Source organism: Oryctolagus cuniculus, chromosome 1, assembly GCF_051225735.1.
Source record: "Oryctolagus cuniculus isolate XC-2025 breed Fujian yellow rabbit chromosome 1, ASM5122573v1, whole genome shotgun sequence".
Lineage (NCBI taxonomy): Eukaryota > Metazoa > Chordata > Mammalia > Lagomorpha > Leporidae > Oryctolagus > Oryctolagus cuniculus.
Window position 1 is genome coordinate 25,551,382 of NC_142867.1, and position 19,168 is coordinate 25,570,549.

The 19,168-nt window shown below is 40.4% G+C and overlaps 2 protein-coding genes across 5 annotated transcripts in view; one reads left to right on the forward strand and one right to left on the reverse strand.

Annotated features, from left to right (window-relative positions):
- The window catches only part of LRRC4C (leucine rich repeat containing 4C), a 556,054-nt gene that overhangs the window by 362,645 nt on the left and 174,241 nt on the right, over positions 1 to 19,168 (forward strand). Inside the window, exon 1 of one of the 4 annotated variants that reach the window (XM_008269875.4) lies at positions 6,851 to 7,618. The exons of 2 other annotated variants lie outside the window; for them this stretch is intronic. The gene's annotated coding sequence lies outside the window, so the exon portion shown is untranslated. Of the gene's footprint in view, positions 1 to 6,850; positions 7,619 to 19,168 lie in introns of those variants that run through there. One more of the 4 variants, XM_008269881.5, reaches the window with a different exon arrangement.
- Positions 5,769 to 6,851, reverse strand: LOC138849118 (uncharacterized). The gene is made up of 2 exons (XM_070071451.2): positions 6,409 to 6,851; positions 5,769 to 6,048 (listed from the first exon to the last, which is right to left on the reverse strand). Exons 1-2 carry the CDS (start codon positions 6,534 to 6,536, stop codon positions 5,781 to 5,783), a joined length of 396 nt encoding a protein of 131 aa, XP_069927552.2. The 5' UTR covers positions 6,537 to 6,851; the 3' UTR covers positions 5,769 to 5,780.

The window sequence follows — 19,168 nt, forward strand, 5'->3', positions numbered from 1 at the left end:
ACCAAGTTGGCAGATATTTGTTTCTTTCCATTTTTTTTTCTTATTCTTGTAAGGCCTGTTGCCTAGTGTGGTCTGAGAAGGAAAGAACCCTGCTTCAGGTGCTCCCCTTCACTAATGCTCTTCCTTCACAGACATTTGGCATTTAGTATCTTCCTAGAAAGAATGTTTTAAAAATCCAGACTCCTTGGATCTCTACCTAGTATCTAATAATCATGTCCTCTGTAGCTGAATATGTAAGATAACAAAGCTTTAATTCCACTGATCCTTGGGCAATAAATTAATTTTTCACATAATTCACCTTGTTCTCTAACCTCTGGCTGCCAAATAGTTAATCTTGCACCCATCACCTGTACATCCACATTCCTGTAACAAACTTTGTTTTTATTGTCCTCCACTCCCAGTTCATCACATGTCTGGTAAAAGACTGATCACATTATGTCATGTTTGGTTGTAATTAGCATATGCTATTTATCCACTTTCCTCCTCCATCGAGTGGACAGTTTTTTACATTCATCAGATCAAAATTTATTTAAAAGGTCCAGATATTAGGGCCGACACTGTGGTATAGAGTGTTAAGATGTGGCCTGCATTGCCTGCATTCCATATGGGTACCCATTTGAGTACCTACTAAGCCACTTCCGATCCAGCTCCCTGCTAATGGCCTGGGAAAGCATCGGAGGATGGCCCAAGTTCCTGGGCCCCAGCACCCACATGGGAGATCCAGAATAAGGTTCTGGCTCCTAGCTTTGGCCTGGCACAGCCCTGGCTGTTGCAGCCATCTGGGAAATGAAATAGCAGATGGAAAATCTCTGTCTCTCCTTCTCTCTCTCTCTGACTCTACCTTTCAAATTAATTAATTAATTAATAAGATCCAGACATTGTGCTAAGCAACTTAGCAATCAATAGTGTTAAACAGTTCTTTGAATTAACAACTCAGGTGTATTTTCATATTCATCTTCGCTATTTCTAAGAAATATTTATGTATAAAGTAGTAATATTTTGTCCTATGCATTCCAAATAGTTTTCCCAGTATTGTGATTTCTTGTTATTGTCCATTTACAACAATTTTTCCTTTATTGTTTCTTCCTTTGAACTTTCTCACTCATTTTTCTTTGTCATACGCAGACAGATATTAGAAAGGAGATTGAATGAATAAAAAAAAGACCAGTGAAACAGAGTCCACAGGCAAACCTGACAATGATTCCGTAAAGTAACAAAGAGAACTGGGCAGATGTATGAGTCATTTCACAAACAGTACCAACAGATATTATCAGGCAAGGAGTTAGTATTGACTTCCATAATACCTGGCACAATTAAATATTACATATGTGTAGATAGATTGAATGATCCCTATTGTGGTGAATTTTTTCTTCTGTTATACCCCACTATTCACAAAGGGAATTTGTTACTTGTAAGGGAGAAGGGTTGTGATTGATTATAATTATCACTCTGATTCCTTCCCTATTTTTACAAAACTTTGCAGTTGTCTCCTACTGCAGGTGGGATTACCTGCTACCTTTCTTAGGAATAGGCTTTACCAGTAATTTGGGGAGTTAAAAAGTAGGAAAGTTAGGAAATTTGATTCTCACAGAAGTTTTAAAAACTACTTAAGCCTTTTTAGCTCTTTCTGTATTGGACTTTTCTCATTCCCAAGAAATATGTTGATACATGATGTTTTGATACATGTACACACTGTGTGATGTTCAAATATACCTAAATCCTTAAACATTTAGTATGTTTTATGATGAAAATTTTCAAAATCCTTCCTTCTAGCTTTTGTTATCTTTATTCACCCTAGTGTGGAATAGATTACTGAAACATTTTTCTCCTACCCAACTGTAACTTAGTGCCCATTAATCAATCTTTTCCCATCGCTCTCCTCTCCTCTCAACTCAGCCACTAGTAACTACTATTATACACTTAACTTCTGTGAGAACAACTTTTCTATATGCCACATCTGAGTCAGATAATGTTATACTTGTCTCTCTGTGCTCAGTTTATTTTATCAAATATAAAAATCTGCCTTACTATCCATTCTTTCATTCTTTTTTATAGCAGATTTTAGTACGCCACTGTGTATATGTATCTTACATTCTTTATTCACTCGTGAGTTGATGGACACTTATTGCAGCACTATTCACAATAACCAAGGAAAGGAAATAGCCTCAGTTAAAGTTTTGTTTGATACATCCTGATTGCTCTTATTTAACCTCAACATCAATTTTATAATCTATAAAATTGTAATAGTACTTGCTTCACAAAAGTGTTAGGAGGATTGGAAACATACATAAGTAGCATATATAAATTTGTGTTTGTGTGACATTTGTAAACTCTTATTAAATGCTAGTTATTAGTACAAATTTTAAAAAGTGTGAAAACACAGGAAACTAAGACTCTAAGGGGGTGAGGAATTAGTGGAGATCTATCAAAGAGGGGATACCTTGAAAAAAAAAGCAGAAACTTGAAATTCTATTTGGACTTTAGGATCATCATCTATATAGCAAGAAATAGAGAACAGATGATGATTAGTAGATCCTCTAGCTCTGAAATACAAGATCCTTGGAATAGTAGCTAGTATAACACCTGTAGTAAGTTCTTCCTACCATGGTATTTTAATGTCAAAGTAGTTTACAAAAAATAAGTTAATTTAATGAAGTTAGTTCATGCACCGTTATGTGTGACTATAGATGCAAGTTTGACACAAATATTCCACAGGATACTCTGATCCCTGTTTAATAGTCTTGAAAGTAAAAAGTAACATCTATTTCTAGGACTTGTAACAGAATGTACTGTACTTCAATAGAGTAGCCTATAGTCTGTTAAATCTAATTAATAAACACAGTAGACACATCCACTTTTTCTTTAATTTTAAGCCAACTTACTGAAGCCAACTTACTCTATTTGCTATTTTGGATTTCTGATTACAAGATGCTGTCCCCTGCTGTTTGCAGAAGATTCTACCAGAAAGAGGCACCAACAAACAGTAAAATAGTGTGATAGTTTTGTTTTGCTGCCCAAATGTCTCTATATCAGATTAGAACAGATATAGAACTCTGTGTGTCCACAGAACAAACCTATCTTCTAAGTACTGTGTCCCTCTTCTCCCAAGTCATCTAATTTCAGTGGTATTTGCCCTGCCTATGCTTCTGGTAACTAGAGGGGATAATTGGGAGTGTGGGGATGTACCAATTACTTATCAAGGAATAATTTCCTCTAAAAGAGTTTTTCTGAAGCATTTTACTTGAACACACACCTTGTATTGTCGACAGTACCTGGAAACCTCTACTATATAAATATGTTTATATATGTTCTTATTACCAACAATTTAACTTGCAAGTATATTTTTATTACAGTTAGCTTGTTTACTACTTATTTCAATTCTCTTTGAATTAAGATCATTCAGTGACACAAATGGCAATGCCATTTCCCCACAGCTCTGGGAATCAGATCTGGTTGGCGACAGTCTGCTATGTTCATGACTCTTTTTGGAGTCACAAGTTTCCGAAACCTAGAAGTGGAAACAAAGAATTGGAATAGAAATATTTGGGTTCAAAATTTGGCTGTAGATTACCAGCTATGTGACTTTAAGCTTCACTTTCCCAGTCTTCTTGAGTCTCTTGATTGCTTCAAGTATTCAATAGGGTGATGTATATGAGAAATCTATCAAAAGGTCACGTCACATAGTGCTCAATAAGTACTAGAAGAATATAAGTCTAAATGGAAGGCAAATGATGGATTGGAGTTTTAATAGTGTGAAAGAGTACCTAAAATGGAAAAAGCTGTCATAGTTACTGATTGAGAAAATAAGGAATGGGCAGTCTTTCCTTTTGACTAAGGGGCACTGTTCCCTTCCTGTTTATTATTTGATAAAATAATTCATTCTGAAAGTTTGAAAGATGTCCAGTGTATAGCTAATAATCAGCTTTAAAAAAAAAAAACAAATCATTGGCATTTCCCTTGCTTTCAAATTCTGTAAAAACTTTCATTCTGAATGGCTTCTAGCTTATATCTGAATCAAAGAGAGACTCTTGAAGCTATCTTCACCAGTGAATGTAACTTTTAATGGTTTATTAGTTGATAAATTGTAATTGGCATAAAAAAAGAAGAGCTTCAAAAACATAAAGTTATAGTCAGCTGCCCACTAATGTTTTGGATTAATCAATACAGCATTCATTTTAAAATAGAAGCAATGACATTACTCCTAAACAAATTCACATTTGATGTGATTCATAACTACATCAACACTCTCCAAAGAGATGGCGAAATTATATTAAGCCTCAATCATGTACAATATAAGGTTTTTCTCCTTGCAGGTGCTGACATATGAGATCCACATTAGAGCAGGTCCTTAGTGTTCCCCCAGATTTTAAGATGTGAATTTTAAAACTCTAAGTAATGAAAATATCTACATACTATAAAGGGAAAAGGAGAAAAAAAAAGAACACTTGGTATGAACTTTTATGTCTTTCCTGTTCCCTTAGTAAAAATTTTCTCCTTTTTGCCTGATGCTAATTATCAGTATGTATTACCCACTTCGTTTAAAATCAATTTTAAACCAAGTACATTTTCTAATTTCTCTCAAAGGAAAATAATCATAAGTGTTATTTCTTATGGAACATGAAATATTTATTTACCCTCTTCCTCTCTCCCTCTCTCTCTATAAATATATATACACATAAATACACATATATACACACTATACATATATATATATACACACCCTTGCCTGAATTATCAATCCTAATTTCACGTCACAAGATATTTACTTGAGTGACATAGATAGCTATAACTTATAGAAAGGATCTTATAACGATTACAAAGTAGAGAAAGTGTAATGTTAATGCCATTATTTGGGAGGCCCATTCCCTCCTTCTGGGGAGACCCAGTGAAGCTGAAATACGCCAACAAGTCCCCTAGCATGCGTTGATGGAAAATCCCACATCCAGGAGTGAACGATGTTGGAATTGAGTTGTCAAGCTGTCCTGGATGTCTTGTACAAACTGAACAGGCCAATTTACTGCAACACTGCATGGGCTGAAGGCTCCTATCTCGCCTTTACGGTTGCTTCCTCCGGGTGAGATTATTCTGCACGACCACAGGCTCCCACCCCGGGAGCTTTTGAGCTGCTCCAGATTCTTTCAGATGAGCCTTTTCTAAGTCATAAACTACCTTGTTAATCCTTACCTTGGGAACAGCCTGCTTGACTGGCAGGGAGAGGCTCTCACCCTCAATCTGAAAGCAACAGCTTTGGGTGTTTGGTGATAATTTCGAATCCTGGTGGTGATTTGATTTCAATGCCTTTCTCTTTGTAGCTCAAAAATCCCGGCCTTCTGCATGAAAACAAGCAGGCTTTTCCAAAAAAAAAAAAAAAAAAGAAAGGCTTCTCCCACACAACCTGAATTCCTTCCTTCGCCTGATACCCTGATAACTAACTTCCAAGTGTGGGGGTTGCTTTGAAATTCAGCTGTTCAGGAACGTTCCTCCAGGTGGCAGCAGTGCCACATCTCAGAGGCTCCAATCCCCTCTTCCCTGACTTCAAGTGTTAATGCAATTGACCAATCAGTGCTAAGATGATGGGAGGTAATTGGGTAATTGTATTTTACTGATCACAAGCAGAGAAAGGGAAAGGAAAAGGGGGCAGGAAAGAGGGGCAGCGGAGAGAAGGGGACCGCAGTCCGGGAAGAGCTTTGGGGAGCTATAAGCGCTCGACATCAGGACGTGGCGTTGGTGGAGTGCAAGGCTTAGACTGACAGGAACTGCCGCCGGCCGAGAGAACCCGTTTATTTATTTGGGGGAAAAGGAGGGGAAGAGAGGCGAAGGAGGGGGGAGGAAGAGAGTTCCAGCCAAAGTGGATGGAAGGGGACTGGGGTTGCTACCGCGCAGGGGACCGCGAGCCAGGGCGATGGCGCTAAGGACCGCGCGGAGCAGCTGCGCGCCCCGGAATGCGTCTCCTCGCGGAGGACCAGCCGGCGTCGGGAAGGGCTGCGCCGAGAGGAACCAACTTGTGGCTCCAAGATGTACCCCGCGCAGCTGGAAATGAGATCAGAGCTGCAGTTGCATTGGAGAAGGAGGAGAGGAGCCAGCGATTAGGGATTTAGGGGAGGAAAAAAAAAAAAAAAACCTTTCGTTCCCCCCCCCCCCATTTATTGTTTTGGGAAATTTGCCTCACGCCCCGTCGGTCCCACCACTTTGTCCTCCCCATCTGAAATAAAAGCCCGCTCTGAACTCCTGCCTCGCCGCCGCCGCCGCGACCCTCGCCACCCCCAACCCCCCAACCAAGCCCAGCCCGGGATCCGCTGCCGGCTGATGGAGAAGGGGAAGCGGGGGCTGGCTGGGGCCGCCGCCGGCGAGAGACCGCAGCGCGCGTCCGCCCCGTGACCTGGCCGCGAGCGCGGAGTTCGGCTGCACCTGGAGGGTCTGCGCCGGGCGCGGGGTGGGGGCAGGGACTGAGGGCTCGCCGGCCACCCAGCCTTAAACCTTGAAGAAGAAGAAGAAGAAAAGTCGCGGCGGCGGCGGGAGGAATGGGTTTTCTTCATGACAGCTGACACTACCTCCGCCCCCTCGCCCGCCTCCGCCCCCCGCACTCCGTTTAACGTGAGATTATGAAATTGCAGAGGCGGCGGAGGGAAGGAGACAGGATATAGCCGGGAGTTTGGAGGGGAGAGGTGGCTGAAACCAAAAAACCCGATTGCGCACTGGGTTGTGATGAGAAATCTAATCAGATCTTTGGCTGAGCGGCCGGCCGGAAGGGTGACGAGTGGGGGGAGTTGATCCCCCCCCCAAATTCTTCGAAGGGGGAGGGGACGGGGGCCGGCATCGACGATGTAAAAGGAGACTTTTTTTTCTTTTTTTTTTTATTTCTTTTTTTTTTTTTTTTCTGGTGGTGGTGGTGGCGGCGGCTGTTGGGTGCCTCGCCAACATGAAGGATGCGGGACGCCGCTCTCTCTGGGAGCCAAACGCAGCGGATCCAATGATGGTGCTACAGAGAAGGAACAACGGAGCTTTTTCTTGCGAGACCTGGATCGTAACACAAATGTGTGTGTGTGCGCAGAGGGAGCGCTCAAAAATGAAATAAACCAGTGTCAGACCTTCAGGGGTTGATGTGTTCTGACATCCATAAATAATAAAACATCTGCCCCCTCCCGCCCCCAAAGGATGATTGGAAATGGAGACCCGCGGATCCACAAAGAAAAAGTATGTTCGTTTTTCTCTGTAAGGGAGAAAGTAAGCCCAGGAGGTATTTTTGGAATGAAAAGTTTGGGGCTTTTTTTAGGAAAGTAAAAGACCTGAGAAGGTGGTGTTTTCTTTTCTCTTTTGAATTTCCCACAAGAGGAGAGGAAATTAATAATACATCTGCAAAGAAATTTCAGAGAAGAAAAGTTGACCGCGGCAGAATGAGGCATTGATTGGGGGAGAGAAACCAGCAGAGCACAGTTGGATGTGTGCCTATGTTGACTAAAATTGACGGATAATTACAGTTGGGTTTTTCTTCATCAACCTCTTTTTTGGTTTTTTTGGGATTTTTTTTTCCCTTTTTGGTGTCAAGATCATGCATTTTCTCTTGTTCTTAACCACCTGGATTTCCATCTGGATGTTGCTGTGATCAGTCTGAAATAAAGTGAGTGATTTTTATTTTCTTATTTATTTATGGAGAAAATTTCCATTAATTTAGTGTTCTTGGTCCCTTTGTCCCCTCTCTTCTGTTAGTGTGCTTTTTTGAAGACCTGGCTGTTGGTGGCTAGAAAATAAGTATGGGGGGGAGGGGGTGGCCCACGCATTTGCTCCATCAGGCAGTGCTTGGGGACAAACCAGTTTGCTATAATGATGCAGGTTGTCTGCATCCTGGGCGAACGCCTTTGCAAATGTTCACCAGGGGAAAAAAAATCTCCCCAAGAAAGGCGCTGCAGTATGGGGTGCCCGTGCTGTGTGACTGACACTCTAGAATGTATTTAAGTTGCATGGTGGCTCCAGAGTTGGTTGCACAAATATGTAGCTCTTGGAAATCAAAGGGACCCAATTTAAAATTTCATTATCTAATCTGACATTGCAGATGAGCAGAATGTATTAACAAAAAATAGGAAAATAAATGGAGCAGGTGATAGGGAGCTCCTAGCTGGTGGGTGGTTTGAGGGAGGGAGAAGAGGTATGGGGGAGGAAGCTGGTGGAGAGTGGTGACTGCACTTTCCACAGTCCCTTGCATACACACGTCCTAAGGTGGTCTTCTGATTCCCTTGATTCCCACCAGGGCTAAGACTCACTTTTCTTCAACCTTACCCTGTTCAGGCTTACAACTTCTTTGGGTAACACAGAACGCTGTGCATAGATGGCAGAGGGCTTGGGTTTTGCTGGAAATCTGAACATTACTAAGACATGGCTATTGAGAGAAAGGCAGAAACACAGTGTTCTGTGGTAACTTAGGACAAGAAGCTGAAGGAGTGGTCTGTGTGCTAAGCACCAGTGTATGTCATGTGACAGCTTTGTCTTGGGAGAAGGAGGCCAATAAAGAAACAAGAAAAAGAGAAGGTTGAAAATGCTTCGAGATCCCTGGGTCCTATAGGGTCACCTGCCCCCTCTCCTCAGAGCTGCCAGAGTCATGGAGTTGCCGTTTTTTATAGGACTTTTCCTCCTCACCCTTCTCTATTTCTCTCTGGGGCCTTGTGTCAGAATCATAGACTCATATAACTTTAGAGCCAGAAGACTCCTCAGAGAGCTTATGCCAATAAAAGAGGAAACTGAGGCCTGCAGAAGCTATAACTCTGGTTCATGGTCGAACGATACGAGACAGGTGATTTCACAGGAGCGTCAGAACAGCAGACGAAAGTCAGTTTGGTATCCAAACTGGACAGGAATCAGCCCTACGTTGCGTGGCTACTTCTGTCCCCTGGCTGCCATTTTTCATGAGGAAGGGTCAGAGGAAGACTTCTGTGGTTCTGAGAACTGGAAATAAACTTCAGCCTGTTCAGAACTCCAGGGCTGTGAACTCCAACATTCGTTTCATTCCCTTCCCCCTCCTCCTCTCTTTCATTCGCATAAAGATCCAAGACTGGACATATCCCAAAGGAGATGAAGAAACAGAAAAAGCCAGCGGTCTCCTGGGTCCCTTCTAATCCTGTGAGTGGTGTTCCCGAGAGTGTCATTAAAGAACTGTGGAGTTAGGCTTATATTAGAGAAGTGATAATGGAAACCAGAAACACCAGCTGAAAGCATCTGGGTCCCTTCTTTCATTCACATCATCTGTTCCTCTCCTTTTCATTACTCCTTAACTAAACTAGCCTACAGCTGAGCACTTTGCTAATTTATTTTTCTTGACACATGTTTCCTGTGGGGGACACAGATCAGACAATAAATGTACCAAACTATGAGAACAATTGCACAGGATTTCTTTCTTTTTTTTTTTCTGAACTCTCTATAGGATTCTATATATCTTATGTTTCTCTGCTGTGTGTGTGTTTGCTTTCTTGTCTGTTTTATTTTCCATGAGGGTTAAGTCACCTATCGTGGTCATGGCATAACTAAAGTGATATTACATTCCTGCTCAGCTGCAACTTAGCACTACTGGGGGAAAAAGTAGGAAGACAAAAATGTTCTTTGATTTCTTTTTTTGTTTGTTTGTTTCATAGTTCAGCTCTAGGTTTCACATGCAAAACCCAACCTTGCAATTATGCTGTGTCTGCCTATTGAGGGAGGTTTTGTTTTGTTTTGTTTTCCTTTGTCTTTTTCTTTTTTGTTTCACATGCATTTTCTTCAATACTACTCCATTTCAACCTCAAAGAGCATTCCTCTTCTTGTTAGTGTCAGCCCTGCTTTGGGCCTCTCTCTCTCTGTCTCTTTGTCTCTGTCTCTGTCTCTGTCTCTGTCTCTCTCTCTCTCACACACACACACACACACACATTCACACACACAAACTTTCCTGAGAGAGGGAGGGAAAGAAGAGATGAGAGGAGGGAGAGAGAATCTATTTAAAATTGTAGGCTGAATGTATCCTCCCACACACCTCCACTCCCATGTGTTCAAGTCTGGAGATGATGGGGCAATCTAAGGATGTCGTCATTTTCCATGCTGGTAGATCACTCCATCAGCACTACAGTTAGGAAGGCACAGCCCAATGTGGGTTTTAGCTCCTTTGGTTTGGCTGTCAGAGTTGACCCTGCTCTTCAGGTGAGGTGTGTGGGGGCTGCTGAAAGGATTGTGGCCATGGGAGTGCCACAAACTGACGTCTTTTGGTTTCAGGCAGGGCCAAAGTTGGTACCCAGTGAGTATCATTTATGAGCAGGTAGTTGTATTACAAGGCTTAGGCTAGGGACCACAGGCCCAGAGGCTGCTGGATTTAATGTATTCTGGTGTTAACCTTGTTAAATATGTTCCTCTTCTCATTAAATAGTTGTACTGTTCTGGCAATACTTTGAATGTCCTTGGCCCTCAGTGTTCACATCTGTGGGATGGGAATGAGGCTTTCTAACTGACTGAAGTGTTTTGTGAGTAGAAAGTAAAGTCATGCAAAGCCCCAAGCATTATAAGCCCACCAAGGATGGCTGTTCATTATGGTTATCCTTGGATTAATTTGGAATAACTGCCTGGGAATGAATACCAAGCAGTTTAGCAGTTCTTGTGGCTGCACTAGAGAACTAGGGATTGTGCAACTGACCTTAAAGTAGTTGTTAAATTCCTCTTTTGAGATCTTATCAGGACAGATTGGCTGCAATACATCAGTTAAGCATAAATTGCTATTTAAACTAGCAATTGTCAATCAAATTTCTCCTAGGAATACAGAAAAAAAATCTCAGCAAAAATAATGCTTAAATGGGAAGTTGGGAGAAAATAATCCTGTTATCGTATCATGGGCACTTTTGGTCCAAAAGTTGTATAAGGTAGCTCTTATATTTGAGATGTATCATTTCACTTACATATTACATAGTCTGGAGCTGGGATGCATAAAACAGAAAAATGTCTATACAATTATATAATTTAAATAGATGGTATAAAATTCCTTTACTTATATCAAATCCCTGGAGTCCACAGCCTGTATTTACATTTCTCATAAATAGTTCTATGCTGGTTAAACAATACCTTTGCTTTCTGGGACATTTAAAGATTCAATAAAATGTGGGAGACCAAGAATATTTAATGCAGAGATACCAAGTCTTATTGTTTGTATGTGCAAATCCTCCAGCACCAATTTGTCAGTGGTTTCCTGAGACAATCCATTGTGGTCACTGTTCATCATTTCACTCTCTGCTCTACCAGCCCTGAGCTTTGTCCATTTCCTCAGTGTGCTTCTGAAGACCTGTTCTCTCCAAAAGGAAAAAGCAATCCTGTTGTAATTACTGTTATTCTTGATATCGTATCTATGGATAATAATATAATCAGGCCTGTGATCTGACGATTGGATTTATATATATATAATTTTTTTAATTGAAAACTTTTTGAAATTTGTGCCAAATTTAGAAACACATTTAAAGTTGATCATTTTCTTTTTCCTTAAGATAAGAGATGATAATTTTCTCTTATGGATGTCTTAACCATTTGAAAGTTTATTTTTTGCCTGCTTTCTAAAGATAACCAATAAATTACATAATATTTGGTCTCCGGCAACCTCAGTGAATGAAAATACTCAGCTTCCCACTAGGCCACATGCATAATATGTGACATTTAACCTCTCTGTGCCTGTTTGATTATCTGTTAGAGAGAGAGAGAGAGAGAGGGAGAGAGCAAACTTTGCCTGGGCATGCCTTCCATAAGGATGAAATCAGATTGTGTACGTCATACACAGCAAGTATTCAATAACTACACATTGAGATTGATTGTGTCCAGTTTTAGTTTAGGTAATGCATGGTGCAGAGAAAATAGATATGGTCTCTGTTGAGGAGAAGGTGTTAATCCAAGTTCACATCAGCATAATTTCAAAACAGAGAAATTCATAGACAAGATTAAGTTTTTAATAGTATGTAAATTGATATGATCATTTTAGCTGAGGTCTCACAGCTTTAAAACATATTCAGAAGTGCCTTTGTGAATGTCCTTGCTTCAGTATACGTTAGATAAAAGTTTGTGAGTTGTAGAAAATATACTGTGTTTTCATGTAAACTTTGGTGGGATTGTCAAATGCTTTATAACAAGCACACAAAGAAATGATTGGTGAGGAGGCTCTTCAAAGGGTTCAAGAATGTGCCACATCTTTCTTTAAAGTGATTTCTCTGGAGAAATGTAAATTTGACAGTGGAAATTTGGTTAGGCAGATCTTGCAGCTGAAGCAATGTGCTTATAGCACTCTCTGAGGGCAAGGACCTTATTCTGTTCTTTGGCATAGCATCACCATCTGAAAGAACACCTGAGGAGAGCATGCCTACCATCAATATTCCTCCAATGAGTAACTGAACATAGTTTAAGAGACACACCCTCCAAAGGATTCCAATGCATGCACAAGCCTGTGGGCATGCACATACTTCAGACACACACATGAGGCACACCAGTGTACAGAGTATATACAGGACGTTTGGCCTTCAGGAGTCTTCGATAGCTTCACAAGAAATACCAATGAATATACTGACTCCACAGTTAAGTAGACAAAACAACATTAAGTAGCTTCCTCATGTTAGAAACACTGAGGTCTGAAAGTGAAATGACACAGTATGCTTTTTTTTTTTTTTTTTTTTTTTACTTTCGGTGTTGTCATTAATGGACTTTGATATTTTGTACAAGGGACCTCACCTTTTTAAGTTCTCCTCTGTTAAATGAAAGTGAAAAATAATTTCCTTCAACCTCTAAGATCCCAGAATCCAGAGTTCATAATTGAGTACTTAGGCATTCATGATTCCTAGGAATTAAAAATATTATAATGTCAGGGAAAGAGTTATGAAAATGTGGAGAGTTAGAACATAGTATTATGTGAGAAATGCAGAATTAAATGTTACAATGGCAGATATGAGGCTTAAAAGGTGAAGGGAATGCCTGAAGGGTTTATGCAGGATATATTGTGACATATTAAATGGACAAACATTACATTCTAATTTTATGTCACTACCTGTTAGTGGGGGATCCTAAATTGACCAGTTAACCTTGCTAAGACTCAATTTCCTCAACTGTAAAACTGGAGATCCTCTGTCTCTCTCTCTCTCTCTCACTGTCTAACTCTGCCTGTCAAAAAAAAAAAACAAAAAAAAAAAAAAAACAAAAAACAAAACAAAACAAAAAAAAACACTGGAGATCTTTTTTATTTTATTTTTTTGGCAATTATGTTGGGAATATTAAGATGTCCAAGTATTTACCACATAATTTGTAGTTAATCAGTGCTAGTTTGCTTTCTTTTCCTTGAAATCTTTGGTTATTTTTTTTAATTGACAGGTAGAGTTGTAGACAGTGAGAGAGACAGAGAGAAAGGTCTTCCTTCTGTTGGTTCAATCCCCAAATGGCCACTACAGCCTGAGCTACGCTGATCCGAAGCCAGGAGCCAGGTGCTTCTTCCTGGTCTCCCACGTGGGTTCAGGGGCCCAAGCACTTGGGCCATCCTCCACTGCCTTCCCGGGCCACAGCAGAGAGCTGGACTGGAAGAGGAGCAACCGGGACTAGAACCTGGTGCCCACTTGGGATGCCAGCACCGCAGGCGGAGGATTAACCAAGTGAGCCACGGCGCCAGCCCCTGGTTATTTTATATAGTAATGGGAATACTTGATAATTTGTGACCATTTTGCTTTACATTTACTGTGTATATATATGATTTTTTTCCAACATTGCTACCAATGTTGATAATTTTGTTTTTGGTGTTTTCTAATGCCAGTCAAATCCATAACAACATCTAAAATCAATGAAAAACTTAAATATGGTTGATACATTTTAGTTCAATTTTTGGCATAGATTTATGGCAACTTACAATACTTAAGGGAGCTTTCAAAAACTTATGTGGCTTATGGGTATAATTTAATAATAACTATAGTAGCTCCTATATACTGGACATTTATATGAAATGGACACTATGAGACTATAAAATACATTTTTTCATTCATCTTCATTTAGGCCACAGAGGACAAAGAGGCTAAATAATTTGTCTTAGGTAATGCAGCAACTAAATGCTGGAATTCAAAATAAAAGCCACATATCTCCTGGCTCCAGAACCTGAGATTAGAAGCAGTAAGCTGAAACTTATTGACTTGGTAACTTATATATAACCTGGCACTTGATTTGAATATTTTAATTGAGATTGAAATGTGTGCCATTTCCCTTTATGCTGTTTTCCAAAAGGAAATTCTCCAGTTGCGTAGGTAACATATATTTTGCTTCTTTTTTTGTCAGTCCTCAGTAATATATAAGTGTGTCCTTAAGGAAGGAAGGGGCAACTTTTAGGAAATACTTGGGAAAAATTGTTCTGATTCAGTATATCTGTGGACAGAATGTCTTTGGAAAATGCTGTGAGATCATTTTGAAATTCAGAATTGTATGAGAGAAGAACGAATCAATGCTAATAGTAAGTTTGGAGTTTAGTTGCAATCCGGGTGGGATGCTAATTGTGGACACCAACACCTTCTTCATATTGGATCTGTCTGTAGGACTTGATTCTATTGCCCTCATCTGGCTTCCTGGAACACTCTCAGGGACTTGAGGCAAAGCTCACCAATCACTTGATTTGTTTCACTTCATCCTTCTCCTTTTTCCTGCTCTGTTCCTTAAACCATAAGGGTGCCCCCTTGAGTCTCTTCTATTCTCTGTCTCTGCATTCCTGAGAGATGTCAGATTTGTTTCGAGATGAAACTGCAATCCTAGCTACCTTGTATAGTTCACGACTCTTAAATCTCCATCACCACTAAGATCCTGCTTACTTCCTGTGCCTCCTACAGGCTTTGCAATCTTAACACCATCTGTAATTGATTATTTTCCCTCCAGGAACCTAAGCATTTACAGTTTCTTTCTTTTTTTTTTTTTTTAATTTGACAAGTAGAGTTATAGACAGTGAGAGAGAGAGAGACAGAGAGAAATGTCTTCCTTCCGTTGGTTCACTCCCCCAATGGCTTCCATGGCTGGGTGATCCAAAAGCTGATCCAAAGCCAGGAGCCGCGTGCTTCTTCCTGGTCTCCCATGCAGGTGCAGGGACACAACCACTTGGGCCATCCTCCACTGCCTTCCCGGGCCACAGCAGAGAGCTGGGCTGGAAGAGGAGCAATCAATCGGGACTAGTACCCAGCGCCCCAACCTGGACTAGAACACGGGGTGCCAGCACCACAGGCGGAGGATTAGCCAAGTGAGCCACAGCGCCGACCAGCATTTACAGTTTCTAATGATATCTGTATCTCTTTAATCTCCCTATGAGATCAGTGATCAAATCCAATCCACTTACTATCTTTTTTTAACATTTATTTATTTGAAAATCAGAGTTATGGGGCAGGAGGAGGAGAAGGCATGGAGGGGAGGGGAGAGGAGGAGAGAGGAGAGGAGAGGAGAGAGAGAGAGAGAGAGAGGGCATTTCTCTACTGGTTCACTCCCCAAATGGTCCCAAGTGCCAGATCTGGGCCAAGAGCCAGGAGCTTCCTCTCGATTTCCTTCTTGGGTGCAGGGGCTCAAGGAATTTGATCATCTTTCGCTGCTTTCCAAGGCACATTAACAGGGAGCTGGACTGGAAATGGAGTCAAATTCTTGTAGGTGGCAGCTTTATCCACTACACCGGAGCACCGGTGCTGCCTACTCACTTCGTCTTAAGCTTAGCTTTTGCTTGCCTTGCCAGTGTCTCAGTCCAAATTCCATTGTTTACCACCTGGATATTTCCAACTAGTCTTTCTGATGACACCAACTTTTCTTTAATGTAATTCATTATTCATTCTTCCTTCAGAAATAGTGTCCAATGAAATAAAGCTGAACATTCTCTTCTCTGTATTCTATAGTTTTAACAAAAACTCCAAACTCTTCTCTTGACAATACACCTGATCGCCTTTTTAATACCCATCTTGTGTACCTGCTATGCAACATGTTTTACATTATTAGAGATGTACCAAGCTACTTTGTACTCAAACTTTGTGAGTCCACTCATTAGCCTAGGATTTATTCTTATTTTTTTTTTTTTGACAGGCAGAGTGGACAGTGAGAGAGAGAGAGACAAAGAGAAAGGTCTTCCTTTTGCCATTGGTTCACCCTCCAATGGCCACCGCGGCCGGCGCACTGCAGCCAGTGCACTACGCTGATCTGAAGGCAGGAGCCAGGTGCTTCTGGTCTCCCATGGGGTGCAGGGCCCAAGCACTTGGGCCATCCTCCACTGCACTCCCGGGCCACAGCAGAGAGCTGGCCTGGAAGAGGGGCAACCAGGACAGAATCCGGCGCCCCAACCGGGAGTAGAACCCGGTGTGCTGGTGCCACTAGGTGGAGGATTAGCCTATTGAGCCGCGGCGCTGGCCCAGGATTTATTCTTTATATGTCGAGTCTCAAAATAACTTATCATCTCTAGTAAAATCTCTGTCCCTCCCCAGGGCCCAATGAGACTCCCTCTCCTCTGTAAATATACACATGTGATAGCTCCCATCATTGTTATAACATATCAGTTTATTTGGTTGAGACATGCTAGTTGTCAGATTGTAACTTCTTTCAGGTTATGGATTTATCTTATTTATCATTTTTGGCATCTAACAGCACATAGGAGTTTTCAATGTCTTTTGGTAAAACCAATAAACAAGTGGGCTGATCTAACATATCTTTAGAGTAAAGGGAGTCCCTGAATTCATGTTGTGATGTAGGCCATTGTTTGCCCAGTAATTTTACCATTAAGATAAACTTTTATTGTTTTTTTTTCCTCTAGGGATCCATGTTTCAAATCTATTTTGCTTAATATATAGATCACATTTGTTTATTCATTTTTACCAAACACATGTATCTGTCAATCATTACTTCTTGAAATCTACTAGATGAGCTTTGTTCACATGAGTTGATATAAACTGAGCCAAAAGCAAAGGTGCTTTAACTAACTTTTGTAATTTCATGAATTCATATATGATTTCTGGTTGGTTCTTTGAAATATTCAGAATAACTATGATTCCAGATCCATTTACTAAAATAGTTCTGTAAACATGTTTTAGTGCTAATTTTTGTGCTCTATTTTATAGCTACAAATAGTCTTACTGTAGGTTTTGCAATATCCAGTGCTCATGGGTATTGGTGACCCTTAGAGTTATGCATTGAACAAGCCTCACAGTTGTAGGAAGTTAGCCTTCCTACTCATGAATAGCTATCAGAAAAAAACTATGACTTTTAAGTGTGCATAATGCCCGTAAGTGGAATCATGGAAGAAGAGATGAAAAAGACATCTTCTTAGTAAAAAAAGGCTTGATTAAAAAAAATAGTGAGCTGCAGTCATTTTTCACAACATACAAACACCTGGTTTTGTGGGGGTGAGGCGTATATTCTCAGGTATTGTTGCTTTGGCTTCAGACTTCAGAAAAATACTTCCTCCTTTCTCTGCTGAGGAGCAGCAGGAGTAGATGAGGAAATCACTAATGGTAAGGTATATAATTTTGGTTTAATTTTATTATGCAAATTTTGAAGATCTTGAATATGTTGAGTATTTGTTTTCAATTTGGTCCTTTGTTCCTTGATTTTTTCCTTTACTTTTAGGTAAGATTGCTAGTATTAATCTCTATGAATGGTAATAGTAGATGACAATGCATTAATGTGATGCTTCCCAGTGCTAAAATCTAGCTATCCCTTTAAATCCTCTCAAGAAGTTTTAGTCCCAGAACTTCCAAAGCAATTATGTCTTCACTACTACATTTTTTATGGTAAACCTCAAGACATTTGGGAATTTGTGCAAGGGAAGATTTATTTAGGAGGGCCAGTGATAAGATAGGTCCCTGTTACTTGCCAAACTATAAACTGTTAAGAAAATGCTTTTTTGGAGGGGCCATCTGATTTATCTCATCAATTTTCAGAATATATCAGAATTTAGCCATACAGTTACACAAGGACACTTCAAAAGGGATGTGGAAAAAACAGGAGTTAAAATATGTTTACTTTTGTGAAAAACATTTTTTAACTTATGCGTGGTTTTTTCGTACTATGCAGTTTCCACGAACTTTTTGAAGATCCCCTCACATTTCTATATTTGTTGCTAAAGCAGATATGAGAGGATGTAGGAAAAGTTCAGACTAAACAAAGATACAATGTGTTTTTTTGTAATGACTAACAGAATCTCCTAATTATTAAAGTCATCTATTGTAGATGTAATCCTGCCTAGGACAAGTTAGTTGATTTATCTGTGTTGCTTTAATAGATAGCCTATTGTCAATTCAGCTGATCGTTTGTATAATGTACTTGTTTGTCTGTTATTCTAAGTACTGTAGTACGAAGGGCATTTTCCAGATAATAGACATGTTTTCTTTGAACTAATGGCTGGATAATGATGGTACAGACTTCAATAACTAAGATAGGCATTTCCAAAAAAGATGCCTGACATTTGAAAATGTAAAGATGTTTTTCTCTTGAGTGGTTTACAGTTGAATCTGAGCCAGATCTCAGAGTGTGCTGCCTTTTATAACCTTGGGAGATAGGGATTCTCTAACCCCAGCTGTTCTAATCTGGGCAGAGAGAATGCTGATAGCTTAGTTAGCTGATCTCTAGAGAGAATCACCTCTACAGGGACCAGAGTCTGTGTGTGTGTGTGTGTGTGTGTGTGTGTTGGGGCGGGTGGTGAATGAATTCAAATGCATTTTGGGGAAGGATCCAGGGAACTCTGATTTCTATGAACTGAAAAGGCTGAAAGTCAGAAGCCACGTTAAAAGAGTTAACATCTACACAGTGGTATTCAGGAAGGCAAGAATGGAACTATGAAGGCTTTCTCTGTATTGTTTGAACGTTGCCATGGCAATAGTTTCCAGCAGAAGTTACATGTTTTTCAATTCCCCAAAGCAGCAAGCAGTCTTTCCCTCTGCTTCTCACCCTCCCTCCATCCTCTATCTACTTCATCCTTCCTCCTTACCTCACCATCCCTTCTCTCTTCCCTCGGTTGTTTCTTTTGTTCTCACTTCCTTCAACTCATTCCCCATTAACAAAAATATTCCAAGTGCAAGAGTTCACATTTTGGGCAGAAAGTGAGTCAGATATATCATCTTCTCTCTGGGTTTCTGTTTTCCCTGTCTGTTTACATATTAAAGACCTAATTAGGCGGAAGCTGTGGATGGAAGCAGGGTTGGGGCTTTCCCTT